The sequence below is a fragment of the Balaenoptera acutorostrata genome, unplaced genomic scaffold (genome assembly GCF_949987535.1).
Source record: "Balaenoptera acutorostrata unplaced genomic scaffold, mBalAcu1.1 scaffold_974, whole genome shotgun sequence".
NCBI lineage: Eukaryota > Metazoa > Chordata > Mammalia > Artiodactyla > Balaenopteridae > Balaenoptera > Balaenoptera acutorostrata.
Genome location: NW_026646304.1, coordinates 23,824 through 37,842, shown reverse-complemented (window position 1 = coordinate 37,842; position 14,019 = coordinate 23,824). Strand labels below are relative to the sequence as shown.

Here is a 14,019-nt window from a genome sequence, read left to right as displayed (position 1 = left end):
AATGACATCTCAGAGAGTTATCAGTGACTTGCCAGGTCAGGAAGTGGCACGGTGGCTGTGAACCCGGGTGCCTGACACCAGCACCCACGCACGCAGCACGGGCCGGCTCCCGAAATGCCCTCTTCACACAGGGCACCTGTGGCCGGTCTTGGTCCTGACTTCTGAGCCTCTTGTCTCCTCTTTCTCTTGGAGTGCCCATCAAATAGGAATTCCCTCGCCAGACCGCCAGGGGGCCCAGCACCTGAACTATATCACCTGTTCCCTCAGCACACACGTCTTGCTAAGAAACACCACCAGGCCCTCCGCACTGCAGCACCACCATCACTCCGCAGAGGAACACGTGAAGTCCTCCTTCTGAAACCAGGTCTCCGGGAAACGGCTGCGAAATGCCCACCAAACAAATCCAAATCACTTTCGGGGTGTCAGGTAGCCACGGGCTGGATTTTGAGGGAAGGGGAGATGTCAGGCTGATCTAGGGAGGCACTGGCGAAGATTGAGGGCCAAGCCCCTGCAGGGAGCTGTCAGGGGTGGCGAGTGTCCTGTCCGTAGCCCTGGGCGAGCCAAGACTGATGTTGCCTGTGGGGAGGCAGGCGGCAGAGCTGCTCCAGGCGTGTGTGGTCCACACAGTGGGGCATGTGTGAAGTGTTCCCGGGACTCAAGCACACATTCAATGTACGTGCAGCATATGAGAGCCTCTAATTTTCAGAATTGCTCCTCCACGTGTTAAGGTGATTTTACGTGTTGAAGGGGAAAATGGGTTTCCCATACCGTGTCCTTTTCCATTTTTTTCTTAGCGATTCTTTTGACTGACCAGGGTGAAAACTGTGGCAGAAAATACAAATAGGTCTTTCCAGGGTGTGTTAGACGCAAGCCCCGTGTAGAAGTCAAACAAGAGGGGTGTGGGATTCCATCCCCTCTGGGTGCTTTTCCAGGCTCTCATCACCGAGGACTGAGTTTGGCAGGGGCCCCCAGAGAAGGAAAATGAGAAACGGACCACTTGCTCTGCAATCCATACTCCTAAGGGGAATAGAGGGAGTGCGTCCTCTGTGTGTCCGATGCCCTGTGTCTTCTGGGCGAGGCTTTCATTTGGAGCTGAGAACCTGAAGCTCAAATTAACGTAAGCGGCTAAGACGCTCCGTGTGTGTGTGTGTGTGTGTGTGTTTTGGGGGGTGGGGGAGGGTACTCTTTGGTCCAGAGCCGAGGTCTCTGCGCTTCCAGCCCAGTTCCCCACGCCAGCCCTGATGGGCGCGGAGTCTCTTTGTCCAAGACAGACAAAGGAAGACAGAGCCAGAATGAAGTCAACAACTTTTATTACAGCTCACATATTTCATAGAAAAAGGAATGTAGCGTCAGGTCCGGTTGTATGAAAAACGGTAAAATGCAGGTTCGTCCTGGTTGCTCTGTTGCCACCCGGGGCAGGCTCTCCGCGACATCAGGCACAGCAGCTGCACTTGTCCGAGGCCCCTTTGCAGACGCAGCCCTGGGCACACTTGGCGCAGCCCACGGGGCAGCAGGAGCAGCAGCCTGGGGAAGCGAGGGCAGCGTGCGGTCGGACCACGCGTTGTCCGGAGCCACCCTTCCCAGCAGCAGGCCTGGCCCCAGCTGCCCTCAGGCCCAGACCCTGAGTTTAGGATGGTGTCCTCTGTCCTGAGATAATTGCTCTCAGACACTCCGTTCAGGTTGCCTGCCCCATCGGTGCCCAGGACAGGGCACAGAGCCTTGGAGAGACAGTGAGCAGGGCCTCTGGGGACAAGAGAAAGCCAGCGCCCAGCACCGTCAGTGCTGTGAGCAAAGTCCTCAGGATCAAAGTGGAGGCAAACCCCTGACAGAGCAGCTCCCGCTCGGGATAGGGAAGCTCTGGGCTGCTTCGACAGGAAGGGGCTGCCCCAGGTCTGAGAAACCACACACGGTCACTAGTTCATGTCCCTAAAGTGCTTCAGTCCCTGAGAGGATTCAGAAGCGTGACTCAGGAGGCAGGAGGACTAGTTCTACTGACAGGTCAGAGGTTGCTTGTTAATGACCCGTCTGGGCCTCAGTCTCCCTGTTCTCTAGTGCGCGCCTGGGTCTCGGCCATCTGGAAGGTGATTCCACCTCTGATTGTGAATCCCTTCCTGGTGAGGGGGGCGGGGGTGGGGGTGGGGGTGGGGGTTACCGGGAAGTTTGGTCACTGTCCTGCTCCTGCCTGCTGAGCTCTGGGCTCCCTGCTCGCACCCAGCCCAGACCCCGCATTCCCAGAGAAGGCCCCGCACACTCACTCTTCTTGCAGGAGGTGCATCTGCAGGCTTTGCAGGTGCAGGAGCCAGCGCAGCTGCAGGAGCCGCCTGCCAGGAAGGGAAAGGCCCGCGGTGAGCAGGGAGAGGGATGCAGGAGCTACAGCAGACGGTCAGCAATGCCTCCCTGAGCCCTCCTCCTCTGTCAGGACCCAGCCCTGGGAGCTCGTGTCCACTCAGGCAGATAGAGAAGCCCCAGCTCCTCTCTTCTGGTCCAAGGAGAGTAGGTCCCCTCCTGATGGACTCCACAGGGAAGGTCCCAGGCTCCAGACCCAGCCCAGGCTGACTGGGGCTGGGGGCCAGGGCCCATGGCCTGAACCCCGAAGAGGCGATGTCCCCTCCTCCCCTCAAGTCCTGGCAGCTCCGAGGCCTCCTCCAAACACTGGGTCCCGGTCTAGCAGTCCCCTGACCTGACCAGCTGGGTGACCTCAAGAAGGAGAGCCTGCAGCCTCCGTGCCCTCAGTGTTAACGGAGAGGCAAAGGGAGACTGACATGCTCTCAGGAGCCTGGCTAGCAAGAAAGCCCTGGACCCGTGACAGGAGTCCTCCTGAGCTCCAACTCAAAACCCTCCCTTCTCGTCCTGTGCCTGGGAAGGGGGGCATCCTAAGGCTCAAAGCCAGGGTTCCCTTACCAGTGGGGCAGGAGCACTTGGGGTCCATCTGGAGGAGGAGTGAGGCCCGAGGTCCAAAGCAAGGGGCGAAGCGGCTTCACTGGTCCGGTGGGGGGCGTGTGGGAGCCAGGAGCCCGTGGGCTCAGTTATAGGCCGAGGAGGCGGCCCGGGCGCAGAGGCCCCGCCCCCGCCTTGCACCCGCCCCGCGGATCCGCGCCCGCGCCCGCGCTCGCGCTGCCCGCGGCGCCCTGGGCCGGGCTGTGAGCAACACGCGGGGCCGAGCGCACGATTCCACTTCGGTGCCGGCTGGAGCGGAGGAAGCGGGTGCCGTGCGGTAAGCGGTGTCCCAGCCCCCTGGCCGCCCCTTCGCAATGTGCCCGACGGGAGCAGCCCCCCCTGTTGCCGGGTTGTGCGGGAATCCAGCTCCCGCGTCCTCCGGTCTTCCCCGCCCCAGGCCGCGCGCCGCCGGCCTCCGGGTCGCCGTTTCCTGCAGCTTGAGAACAGCCCCCGCCTCCCGCTCGTGTCCCTGGCTTGGCCGGAGCCGGGGAACGGTGTCAGAGACCGCAGGCGCATGTGACCCTCACCGCCGTTTCGCCCACCCCGTGTGTCCCCAGGCGTTGGCAGCCCCGGTCCCCACCACGGTCCTTTGGAGGCATTTTTCCGGTACCGTCTCCTGTAACCGCCCCGCGATGAACATTGCCTTCAGCCAGCCGCTAGTCGTCACTTGTGTTTTCCTTTCCTGGAGGGATCATGGCGCATTTCTCCGGGGGCTCCTTTGCCTAAACTTTCCAGGGGCGCTCCTCACCGTAGCCGGTCCACCCCACGCCAGGGTGGAGGTTCCCTGATCATGGGGTGCTCCCCAGGGAAGGCATCATTGTAGGCGATAGGCAGACCTGGCACGAAATAACAAAGCGGGACAAGTGGACAGTTCCCTTTGGGTAGTCCTGACAATTACACACCATGGAGTCCATGCCAAGCCTTGTTAATCACTTTTGCTCTTTGAATTGTCACACCCACCCGGAAGGGAGCTAGTAGTCAGGAGCCCGTTCCCCAAAGGCCAAACTACCTACAGTACGAGGAGGCTACAGTAAAGGCAGGCACACAGTGCTGGGGAGCGGTGCCCTGCTTCTGTGTTCTTGTGGCTTCGCAGCTGAAAGAGAGAGTCAGTGAGAAAGCTCCCCTTTGGCCCAGAGCTGTGTCTTCAGCCCGTCTCTACCGTGTCCAGCTCAATCCTGGGGGGGACCGAAGTGACAGAATAGGAATGTATTTATGCTTTTGTGGCTTCCTTCTGACTCTCTCCTTCAGTAGTGTTCAAGAGGTTTCTTTTGGTATAACATATTTCAGAAAATCCCTGAAAAGAAAATGGTAAGGAAATCCTGATGCAGGTGACAGCAGAGGTGGCAGGATCCTTCTGTATCTGTTAGGAGGACACCGACTGTCTTGCTCACGGCTTTCTATCTGTAGTGTCAATGGCTCTTTTGCGTGAAGGGAGGATAACCCCCTCAGGGGAAGTGGTCCCATGCTCACAGGGTTGATGAGGACGACCCAGAACACAGAGCTAAACACACCATCCTTGCGTGCGTGTCTGGAAGGAGAACAATGTCTCCTAGGCTAATGATAACAAAGAAATAAATAAATAGGTGATATGATAGATTGCTCACTGAGTGCCCAGTATATTCTGACATTCTTTGCATGTATTCAATTCTTTCATCCCGAGAGAGCCAGACACTATTTTTTTGCCCTTTAGAGCAGAGGAGACTGAGCCACAGAGAGGTTATGTCCCATGGCTATATGTGGCACAGATGGGACTGGCCCTCCTGCAGGCTGACTGCAGCCCCCCGCCCAACCGGACAGCATGTCATCCCATGAAAGGTGAGGACACTGAACACCTGGCCCAGAGGCAGCAGTGGGAAAGCACTGAGCAGCTGGCAGTCAGAACCCTCTGCACAGCTCTGTGACCTCTCTGGGCTTCAGCCTCCCACCTCTGCAGCCAGGAGCACAGCGGGACTGTCTCCGAAGACCCTTGCGGCCCTGAAAAAGGAGAGGCCGGATTCAGCCTCCAGTGATGTCACAACCGGCACCATGTGGCCGGGAGGTGAGACAGCTGTAGTGCAGGTTTAGTCCTTTGAGTCTAGGCTGTGTGCCCTTGGGTAAGTTGCTTAACCTCTCTGGAATTGGCACCGTCGCTCCAGACCATGCAGGTTCACTGAGTGTGTCCAAATGCTGTGGCGGTGACTCGTTGCATGGGGCTTGTTGGAGGAGATCCCCACGCCCTCTGGCACTGGATAAGCAAGGTTCCTATCCATCTCTGCCCTCACCATGGGCTTGCTTGCAAACCAGGGAGCCTTTCTCCAGGAGCTTGTTGGGAGCTAAAGGATTCTCTGTGCACAGATGTCAGTGTGGAGATAGCGATCATACAGGACACCGTTCGGGAAGCCCGAGCTGGGAGCCAGGCCACTGTCTCGCTTATTCCCCCTCTTGGAAATTAATCTTTTCTATAGAAAGGAGGAAATGAAATCTCAGAGAGTATCAGTGACTTGCCAGGTCAGGAAGTGGCACGGTGGCTGTGAACCCGGGTGCCTGACACCAGCACCCACGCACGCAGCACGGGCCGGCTCCCGAAATGCCCTCTTCACACAGGGCACCTGTGGCCGATCTTGGTCCTGACTTCTGAGCCTCTTGTCTCCTCTTTCTCTTGGAGTGCCCATCAAATAGGAATTCCCTCCCCAGACCGCCAGGGGGCGCAGCACCTGAACTATATCACCTGTTCCCTCAGCACACACGTCTTGCTAAGAAACACCACCAGGCCCTCCTCACTGCAGCACCACCATCACTCCGCAGAGGAACACGTGAAGTCCTCCTCCTGAAACCAAGTCTCCGGGAAACGGCTGGGAAATGCCCACCAAACAAATCCAAATCACTTTCGGGGTGTCAGGTAGCCACGGGCTGGATTTTGAGGGAAGGGGAGATGTCAGGCTGATCTAGGGAGGCACTGGCGAAGATTGAGGGCCAAGCCCCTGCAGGGAGCTGTCAGGGGTGGCGAGTGTCCTGTCCGTAGCCCTGGGCGAGCCAAGACTGATGTTGCCTGTGGGGAGGCAGGCGGCAGAGCTGCTCCAGGCGTGTGTGGTCCACACAGTGGGGCATGTGTGAAGTGTTCCCGGGACTCAAGCACACATTCAATGTACGTGCAGCATATGAGAGCCTCTAATTTTCAGAATTGCTCCTCCACGTGTTAAGGTGATTTTACGTGTTGAAGGGGAAAATGGGTTTCCCATACCGTGTCCTTTTCCATTTTTTTCTTAGCGATTCTTTTGACTGACCAGGGTGAAAACTGTGGCAGAAAATACAAATAGGTCTTTCCAGGGTGTGTTAGACGCAAGCCCCGTGTAGAAGTCAAACAAGAGGGGTGTGGGATTCCATCCCCTCTGGGTGCTTTTCCAGGCTCTCATCACCGAGGACTGAGTTTGGCAGGGGCCCCCAGAGAAGGAAAATGAGAAACGGACCACTTGCTCTGCAATCCATACTCCTAAGGGGAATAGAGGGAGTGCGTCCTCTGTGTGTCCGATGCCCTGTGTCTTCTGGGCGAGGCTTTCATTTGGAGCTGAGAACCTGAAGCTCAAATTAACCTAAGCGGCTAAGACGCTCCGTGTGTGTGTGTGTGTGTTTTGGGGGGTGGGGGAGGGTACTCTTTGGTCCAGAGCCGAGGTCTCTGCGCTTCCAGCCCAGTTCCCCACGCCAGCCCTGATGGGCGCGGAGTCTCTTTGTCCAAGACAGACAAAGGAAGACAGAGCCAGAATGAAGTCAACAACTTTTATTACAGCTCACATATTTCATAGAAAAAGGAATGTAGCGTCAGGTCCGGCTGTATGAAAAACGGTAAAATGCAGGTTCGTCCTGGTTGCTCTGTTGCCACCCGGGGCAGGCTCTCCGCGACATCAGGCACAGCAGCTGCACTTGTCCGAGGCCCCTTTGCAGACGCAGCCCTGGGCACACTTGGCGCAGCCCACGGGGCAGCAGGAGCAGCAGCCTGGGGAAGCGAGGGCAGCGTGCGGTCGGACCACGCGTTGTCCGGAGCCACCCTTCCCAGCAGCAGGCCTGGCCCCAGCTGCCCTCAGGCCCAGACCCTGAGTTTAGGATGGTGTCCTCTGTCCTGAGATAATTGCTCTCAGACACTCCGTTCAGGTTGCCTGCCCCATCGGTGCCCAGGACAGGGCACAGAGCCTTGGAGAGACAGTGAGCAGGGCCTCTGGGGACAAGAGAAAGCCAGCGCCCAGCACCGTCAGTGCTGTGAGCAAAGTCCTCAGGATCAAAGTGGAGGCAAACCCCTGACAGAGCAGCTCCCGCTCGGGATAGGGAAGCTCTGGGCTGCTTCGACAGGAAGGGGCTGCCCCAGGTCTGAGAAACCACACACGGTCACTAGTTCATGTCCCTAAAGTGCTTCAGTCCCTGAGAGGATTCAGAAGCGTGACTCAGGAGGCAGGAGGACTAGTTCTACTGACAGGTCAGAGGTTGCTTGTTAATGACCCGTCTGGGCCTCAGTCTCCCTGTTCTCTAGTGCGCGCCTGGGTCTCGGCCATCTGGAAGGTGATTCCACCTCTGATTGTGAATCCCTTCCTGGTGAGGGGGGCGGGGGTGGGGGTGGGGGTGGGGGTTACCGGGAAGTTTGGTCACTGTCCTGCTCCTGCCTGCTGAGCTCTGGGCTCCCTGCTCGCACCCAGCCCAGACCCCGCATTCCCAGAGAAGGCCCCGCACACTCACTCTTCTTGCAGGAGGTGCATCTGCAGGCTTTGCAGGTGCAGGAGCCAGCGCAGCTGCAGGAGCCGCCTGCCAGGAAGGGAAAGGCCCGCGGTGAGCAGGGAGAGGGATGCAGGAGCTACAGCAGACGGTCAGCAATGCCTCCCTGAGCCCTCCTCCTCTGTCAGGACCCAGCCCTGGGAGCTCGTGTCCACTCAGGCAGATAGAGAAGCCCCAGCTCCTCTCTTCTGGTCCAAGGAGAGTAGGTCCCCTCCTGATGGACTCCACAGGGAAGGTCCCAGGCTCCAGACCCAGCCCAGGCTGACTGGGGCTGGGGGCCAGGGCCCATGGCCTGAACCCCGAAGAGGCGATGTCCCCTCCTCCCCTCAAGTCCTGGCAGCTCCGAGGCCTCCTCCAAACACTGGGTCCCGGTCTAGCAGTCCCCTGACCTGACCAGCTGGGTGACCTCAAGAAGGAGAGCCTGCAGCCTCCGTGCCCTCAGTGTTAACGGAGAGGCAAAGGGAGACTGACATGCTCTCAGGAGCCTGGCTAGCAAGAAAGCCCTGGACCCGTGACAGGAGTCCTCCTGAGCTCCAACTCAAAACCCTCCCTTCTCGTCCTGTGCCTGGGAAGGGGGGCATCCTAAGGCTCAAAGCCAGGGTTCCCTTACCAGTGGGGCAGGAGCACTTGGGGTCCATCTGGAGGAGGAGTGAGGCCCGAGGTCCAAAGCAAGGGGCGAAGCGGCTTCACTGGTCCGGTGGGGGGCGTGTGGGAGCCAGGAGCCCGTGGGCTCAGTTATAGGCCGAGGAGGCGGCCCGGGCGCAGAGGCCCCGCCCCCGCCTTGCACCCGCCCCGCGGATCCGCGCCCGCGCCCGCGCTCGCGCTGCCCGCGGCGCCCTGGGCCGGGCTGTGAGCAACACGCGGGGCCGAGCGCACGATTCCACTTCGGTGCCGGCTGGAGCGGAGGAAGCGGGTGCCGTGCGGTAAGCGGTGTCCCAGCCCCCTGGCCGCCCCTTCGCAATGTGCCCGACGGGAGCAGCCCCCCCTGTTGCCGGGTTGTGCGGGAATCCAGCTCCCGCGTCCTCCGGTCTTCCCCGCCCCAGGCCGCGCGCCGCCGGCCTCCGGGTCGCCGTTTCCTGCAGCTTGAGAACAGCCCCCGCCTCCCGCTCGTGTCCCTGGCTTGGCCGGAGCCGGGGAACGGTGTCAGAGACCGCAGGCGCATGTGACCCTCACCGCCGTTTCGCCCACCCCGTGTGTCCCCAGGCGTTGGCAGCCCCGGTCCCCACCACGGTCCTTTGGAGGCATTTTTCCGGTACCGTCTCCTGTAACCGCCCCGCGATGAACATTGCCTTCAGCCGCTAGTCGTCACTTGTGTTTTCCTTTCCTGGAGGGATCATGGCGCATTTCTCCGGGGGCTCCTTTGCCTAAACTTTCCAGGGGCGCTCCTCACCGTGGCCGGTCCACCCCACGCCAGGGTGGAGGTTCCCTGATCATGGGATGCTCCCCAGGGAAGGCATCATTGTAGGCGATAGGCAGACCTGGCACGAAATAACAAAGCGGGACAAGTGGACAGTTCCCTTTGGGTAGTCCTGACGATTACACACCATGGAGTCCATGCCAAGCCTTGTTAATCACTTTTGCTCTTTGAATTGTCACACCCACCCGGAAGGGAGCTAGTAGTCAGGAGCCCGTTCCCCAAAGGCCAAACTACCTACAGTACGAGGAGGCTACAGTAAAGGCAGGCACACAGTGCTGGGGAGCGGTGCCCTGCTTCTGTGTTCTTGTGGCTTCGCAGCTGAAAGAGAGAGTCAGTGAGAAAGCTCCCCTTTGGCCCAGAGCTGTGTCTTCAGCCCGTCTCTACCGTGTCCAGCTCAATCCTGGGGGGGACCGAAGTGACAGAATAGGAATGTATTTATGCTTTTGTGGCTTCCTTCTGACTCTCTCCTTCAGTAGTGTTCAAGAGGTTTCTTTTGGTATAACATATTTCAGAAAATCCCTGAAAAGAAAATGGTAAGGAAATCCTGATGCAGGTGACAGCAGAGGTGGCAGGATCCTTCTGTATCTGTTAGGAGGACACCGACTGTCTTGCTCACGGCTTTCTATCTGTAGTGTCAATGGCTCTTTGGCGTGAAGGGAGGATAACCCCCTCAGGGGAAGTGGTCCCATGCTCACAGGGTTGATGAGGACGACCCAGAACACAGAGCTAAACACACCATCCTTGCGTGCGTGTCTGGAAGGAGAACAATGTCTCCTAGGCTAATGATAACAAAGAAATAAATAAATAGGTGATATGATAGATTGCTCACTGAGTGCCCAGTATATTCTGACATTCTTTGCATGTATTCAATTCTTTCATCCCGAGAGAGCCAGACACTATTTTTTTGCCCTTTAGAGCAGAGGAGACTGAGCCACAGAGAGGTTATGTCCCATGGCTATATGTGGCACAGATGGGACTGGCCCTCCTGCAGGCTGACTGCAGCCCCCCGCCCAACCGGACAGCATGTCATCCCATGAAAGGTGAGGACACTGAACACCTGGCCCAGAGGCAGCAGTGGGAAAGCACTGAGCAGCTGGCAGTCAGAACCCTCTGCACAGCTCTGTGACCTCTCTGGGCTTCAGCCTCCCACCTCTGCAGCCAGGAGCACAGCGGGACTGTCTCCGAAGACCCTTGCGGCCCTGAAAAAGGAGAGGCCGGATTCAGCCTCCAGTGATGTCACAACCGGCACCATGTGGCCGGGAGGTGAGACAGCTGTAGTGCAGGTTTAGTCCTTTGAGTCTAGGCTGTGTGCCCTTGGGTAAGTTGCTTAACCTCTCTGGAATTGGCACCGTCGCTCCAGACCATGCAGGTTCACTGAGTGTGTCCAAATGCTGTGGCGGTGACTCGTTGCATGGGGCTTGTTGGAGGAGATCCCCACGCCCTCTGGCACTGGATAAGCAAGGTTCCTATCCATCTCTGCCCTCACCATGGGCTTGCTTGCAAACCAGGGAGCCTTTCTCCAGGAGCTTGTTGGGAGCTAAAGGATTCTCTGTGCACAGATGTCAGTGTGGAGATAGCGATCATACAGGACACCGTTCGGGAAGCCCGAGCTAGGAGCCAGGCCACTGTCTCGCTTATTCCCCCTCTTGGAAATTAATCTTTTCTATAGAAAGGAGGAAATGACATCTCAGAGAGTTATCAGTGACTTGCCAGGTCAGGAAGTGGCACGGTGGCTGTGAACCCGGGTGCCTGACACCAGCACCCACGCACGCAGCACGGGCCGGCTCCCGAAATGCCCTCTTCACACAGGGCACCTGTGGCCGGTCTTGGTCCTGACTTCTGAGCCTCTTGTCTCCTCTTTCTCTTGGAGTGCCCATCAAATAGGAATTCCCTCGCCAGACCGCCAGGGGGCCCAGCACCTGAACTATATCACCTGTTCCCTCAGCACACACGTCTTGCTAAGAAACACCACCAGGCCCTCCGCACTGCAGCACCACCATCACTCCGCAGAGGAACACGTGAAGTCCTCCTTCTGAAACCAGGTCTCCGGGAAACGGCTGCGAAATGCCCACCAAACAAATCCAAATCACTTTCGGGGTGTCAGGTAGCCACGGGCTGGATTTTGAGGGAAGGGGAGATGTCAGGCTGATCTAGGGAGGCACTGGCGAAGATTGAGGGCCAAGCCCCTGCAGGGAGCTGTCAGGGGTGGCGAGTGTCCTGTCCGTAGCCCTGGGCGAGCCAAGACTGATGTTGCCTGTGGGGAGGCAGGCGGCAGAGCTGCTCCAGGCGTGTGTGGTCCACACAGTGGGGCATGTGTGAAGTGTTCCCGGGACTCAAGCACACATTCAATGTACGTGCAGCATATGAGAGCCTCTAATTTTCAGAATTGCTCCTCCACGTGTTAAGGTGATTTTACGTGTTGAAGGGGAAAATGGGTTTCCCATACCGTGTCCTTTTCCATTTTTTTCTTAGCGATTCTTTTGACTGACCAGGGTGAAAACTGTGGCAGAAAATACAAATAGGTCTTTCCAGGGTGTGTTAGACGCAAGCCCCGTGTAGAAGTCAAACAAGAGGGGTGTGGGATTCCATCCCCTCTGGGTGCTTTTCCAGGCTCTCATCACCGAGGACTGAGTTTGGCAGGGGCCCCCAGAGAAGGAAAATGAGAAACGGACCACTTGCTCTGCAATCCATACTCCTAAGGGGAATAGAGGGAGTGCGTCCTCTGTGTGTCCGATGCCCTGTGTCTTCTGGGCGAGGCTTTCATTTGGAGCTGAGAACCTGAAGCTCAAATTAACCTAAGCGGCTAAGACGCTCCGTGTGTGTGTGTGTGTGTGTGTGTTTTGGGGGGTGGGGGAGGGTACTCTTTGGTCCAGAGCCGAGGTCTCTGCGCTTCCAGCCCAGTTCCCCACGCCAGCCCTGATGGGCGCGGAGTCTCTTTGTCCAAGACAGACAAAGGAAGACAGAGCCAGAATGAAGTCAACAACTTTTATTACAGCTCACATATTTCATAGAAAAAGGAATGTAGCGTCAGGTCCGGCTGTATGAAAAACGGTAAAATGCAGGTTCGTCCTGGTTGCTCTGTTGCCACCCGGGGCAGGCTCTCCGCGACATCAGGCACAGCAGCTGCACTTGTCCGAGGCCCCTTTGCAGACGCAGCCCTGGGCACACTTGGCGCAGCCCACGGGGCAGCAGGAGCAGCAGCCTGGGGAAGCGAGGGCAGCGTGCGGTCGGACCACGCGTTGTCCGGAGCCACCCTTCCCAGCAGCAGGCCTGGCCCCAGCTGCCCTCAGGCCCAGACCCTGAGTTTAGGATGGTGTCCTCTGTCCTGAGATAATTGCTCTCAGACACTCCGTTCAGGTTGCCTGCCCCATCGGTGCCCAGGACAGGGCACAGAGCCTTGGAGAGACAGTGAGCAGGGCCTCTGGGGACAAGAGAAAGCCAGCGCCCAGCACCGTCAGTGCTGTGAGCAAAGTCCTCAGGATCAAAGTGGAGGCAAACCCCTGACAGAGCAGCTCCCGCTCGGGATAGGGAAGCTCTGGGCTGCTTCGACAGGAAGGGGCTGCCCCAGGTCTGAGAAACCACACACGGTCACTAGTTCATGTCCCTAAAGTGCTTCAGTCCCTGAGAGGATTCAGAAGCGTGACTCAGGAGGCAGGAGGACTAGTTCTACTGACAGGTCAGAGGTTGCTTGTTAATGACCCGTCTGGGCCTCAGTCTCCCTGTTCTCTAGTGCGCGCCTGGGTCTCGGCCATCTGGAAGGTGATTCCACCTCTGATTGTGAATCCCTTCCTGGTGAGGGGGGCGGGGGTGGGGGTGGGGGTGGGGGTTACCGGGAAGTTTGGTCACTGTCCTGCTCCTGCCTGCTGAGCTCTGGGCTCCCTGCTCGCACCCAGCCCAGACCCCGCATTCCCAGAGAAGGCCCCGCACACTCACTCTTCTTGCAGGAGGTGCATCTGCAGGCTTTGCAGGTGCAGGAGCCAGCGCAGCTGCAGGAGCCGCCTGCCAGGAAGGGAAAGGCCCGCGGTGAGCAGGGAGAGGGATGCAGGAGCTACAGCAGACGGTCAGCAATGCCTCCCTGAGCCCTCCTCCTCTGTCAGGACCCAGCCCTGGGAGCTCGTGTCCACTCAGGCAGATAGAGAAGCCCCAGCTCCTCTCTTCTGGTCCAAGGAGAGTAGGTCCCCTCCTGATGGACTCCACAGGGAAGGTCCCAGGCTCCAGACCCAGCCCAGGCTGACTGGGGCTGGGGGCCAGGGCCCATGGCCTGAACCCCGAAGAGGCGATGTCCCCTCCTCCCCTCAAGTCCTGGCAGCTCCGAGGCCTCCTCCAAACACTGGGTCCCGGTCTAGCAGTCCCCTGACCTGACCAGCTGGGTGACCTCAAGAAGGAGAGCCTGCAGCCTCCGTGCCCTCAGTGTTAACGGAGAGGCAAAGGGAGACTGACATGCTCTCAGGAGCCTGGCTAGCAAGAAAGCCCTGGACCCGTGACAGGAGTCCTCCTGAGCTCCAACTCAAAACCCTCCCTTCTCGTCCTGTGCCTGGGAAGGGGGGCATCCTAAGGCTCAAAGCCAGGGTTCCCTTACCAGTGGGGCAGGAGCACTTGGGGTCCATCTGGAGGAGGAGTGAGGCCCGAGGTCCAAAGCGAGGGGCGAAGCGGCTTCACTGGTCCGGTGGGGGGCGTGTGGGAGCCAGGAGCCCGTGGGCTCAGTTATAGGCCGAGGAGGCGGCCCGGGCGCAGAGGCCCCGCCCCCGCCTTGCACCCGCCCCGCGGATCCGCGCCCGCGCCCGCGCTCGCGCTGCCCGCGGCGCCCTGGGCCGGGCTGTGAGCAACACGCGGGGCCGAGCGCACGATTCCACTTCGGTGCCGGCTGGAGCGGAGGAAGCGGGTGCCGTGCGGTAAGCGGTGTCCCAGCCCCCTGGCCGCCCCTTCGC

The 14,019-nt window shown here is 59.0% G+C and overlaps 3 protein-coding genes across 3 annotated transcripts; all 3 read right to left on the bottom strand.

Moving 5' to 3' along the window:
* Positions 1-1,293: 1,293 nt before the first annotated feature.
* Positions 1,294-3,066, bottom strand: LOC130706868 (metallothionein-1E-like). Its single transcript, XM_057539538.1, has 3 exons — positions 2,902-3,066; positions 2,256-2,321; positions 1,294-1,524 (listed from the first exon to the last, which is right to left on the bottom strand). The coding sequence occupies exons 1-3, from the start codon at positions 2,927-2,929 to the stop codon at positions 1,433-1,435; spliced, it is 186 nt and encodes a 61-aa protein (XP_057395521.1). The 5' UTR covers positions 2,930-3,066; the 3' UTR covers positions 1,294-1,432.
* Positions 3,067-6,676: 3,610 nt separating this feature from the next.
* On the bottom strand, positions 6,677-8,444 carry LOC103013194 (metallothionein-1E-like). Its single transcript, XM_007167582.3, has 3 exons — positions 8,285-8,444; positions 7,639-7,704; positions 6,677-6,907 (listed from the first exon to the last, which is right to left on the bottom strand). The coding sequence occupies exons 1-3, from the start codon at positions 8,310-8,312 to the stop codon at positions 6,816-6,818; spliced, it is 186 nt and encodes a 61-aa protein (XP_007167644.1). The 5' UTR covers positions 8,313-8,444; the 3' UTR covers positions 6,677-6,815.
* Positions 8,445-12,062: 3,618 nt separating this feature from the next.
* Positions 12,063-13,740, bottom strand: LOC130706870 (metallothionein-1E-like). Its single transcript, XM_057539540.1, has 3 exons — positions 13,671-13,740; positions 13,025-13,090; positions 12,063-12,293 (listed from the first exon to the last, which is right to left on the bottom strand). The coding sequence occupies exons 1-3, from the start codon at positions 13,696-13,698 to the stop codon at positions 12,202-12,204; spliced, it is 186 nt and encodes a 61-aa protein (XP_057395523.1). The 5' UTR covers positions 13,699-13,740; the 3' UTR covers positions 12,063-12,201.
* Between the last annotated feature and the right edge of the window lie 279 nt (positions 13,741-14,019).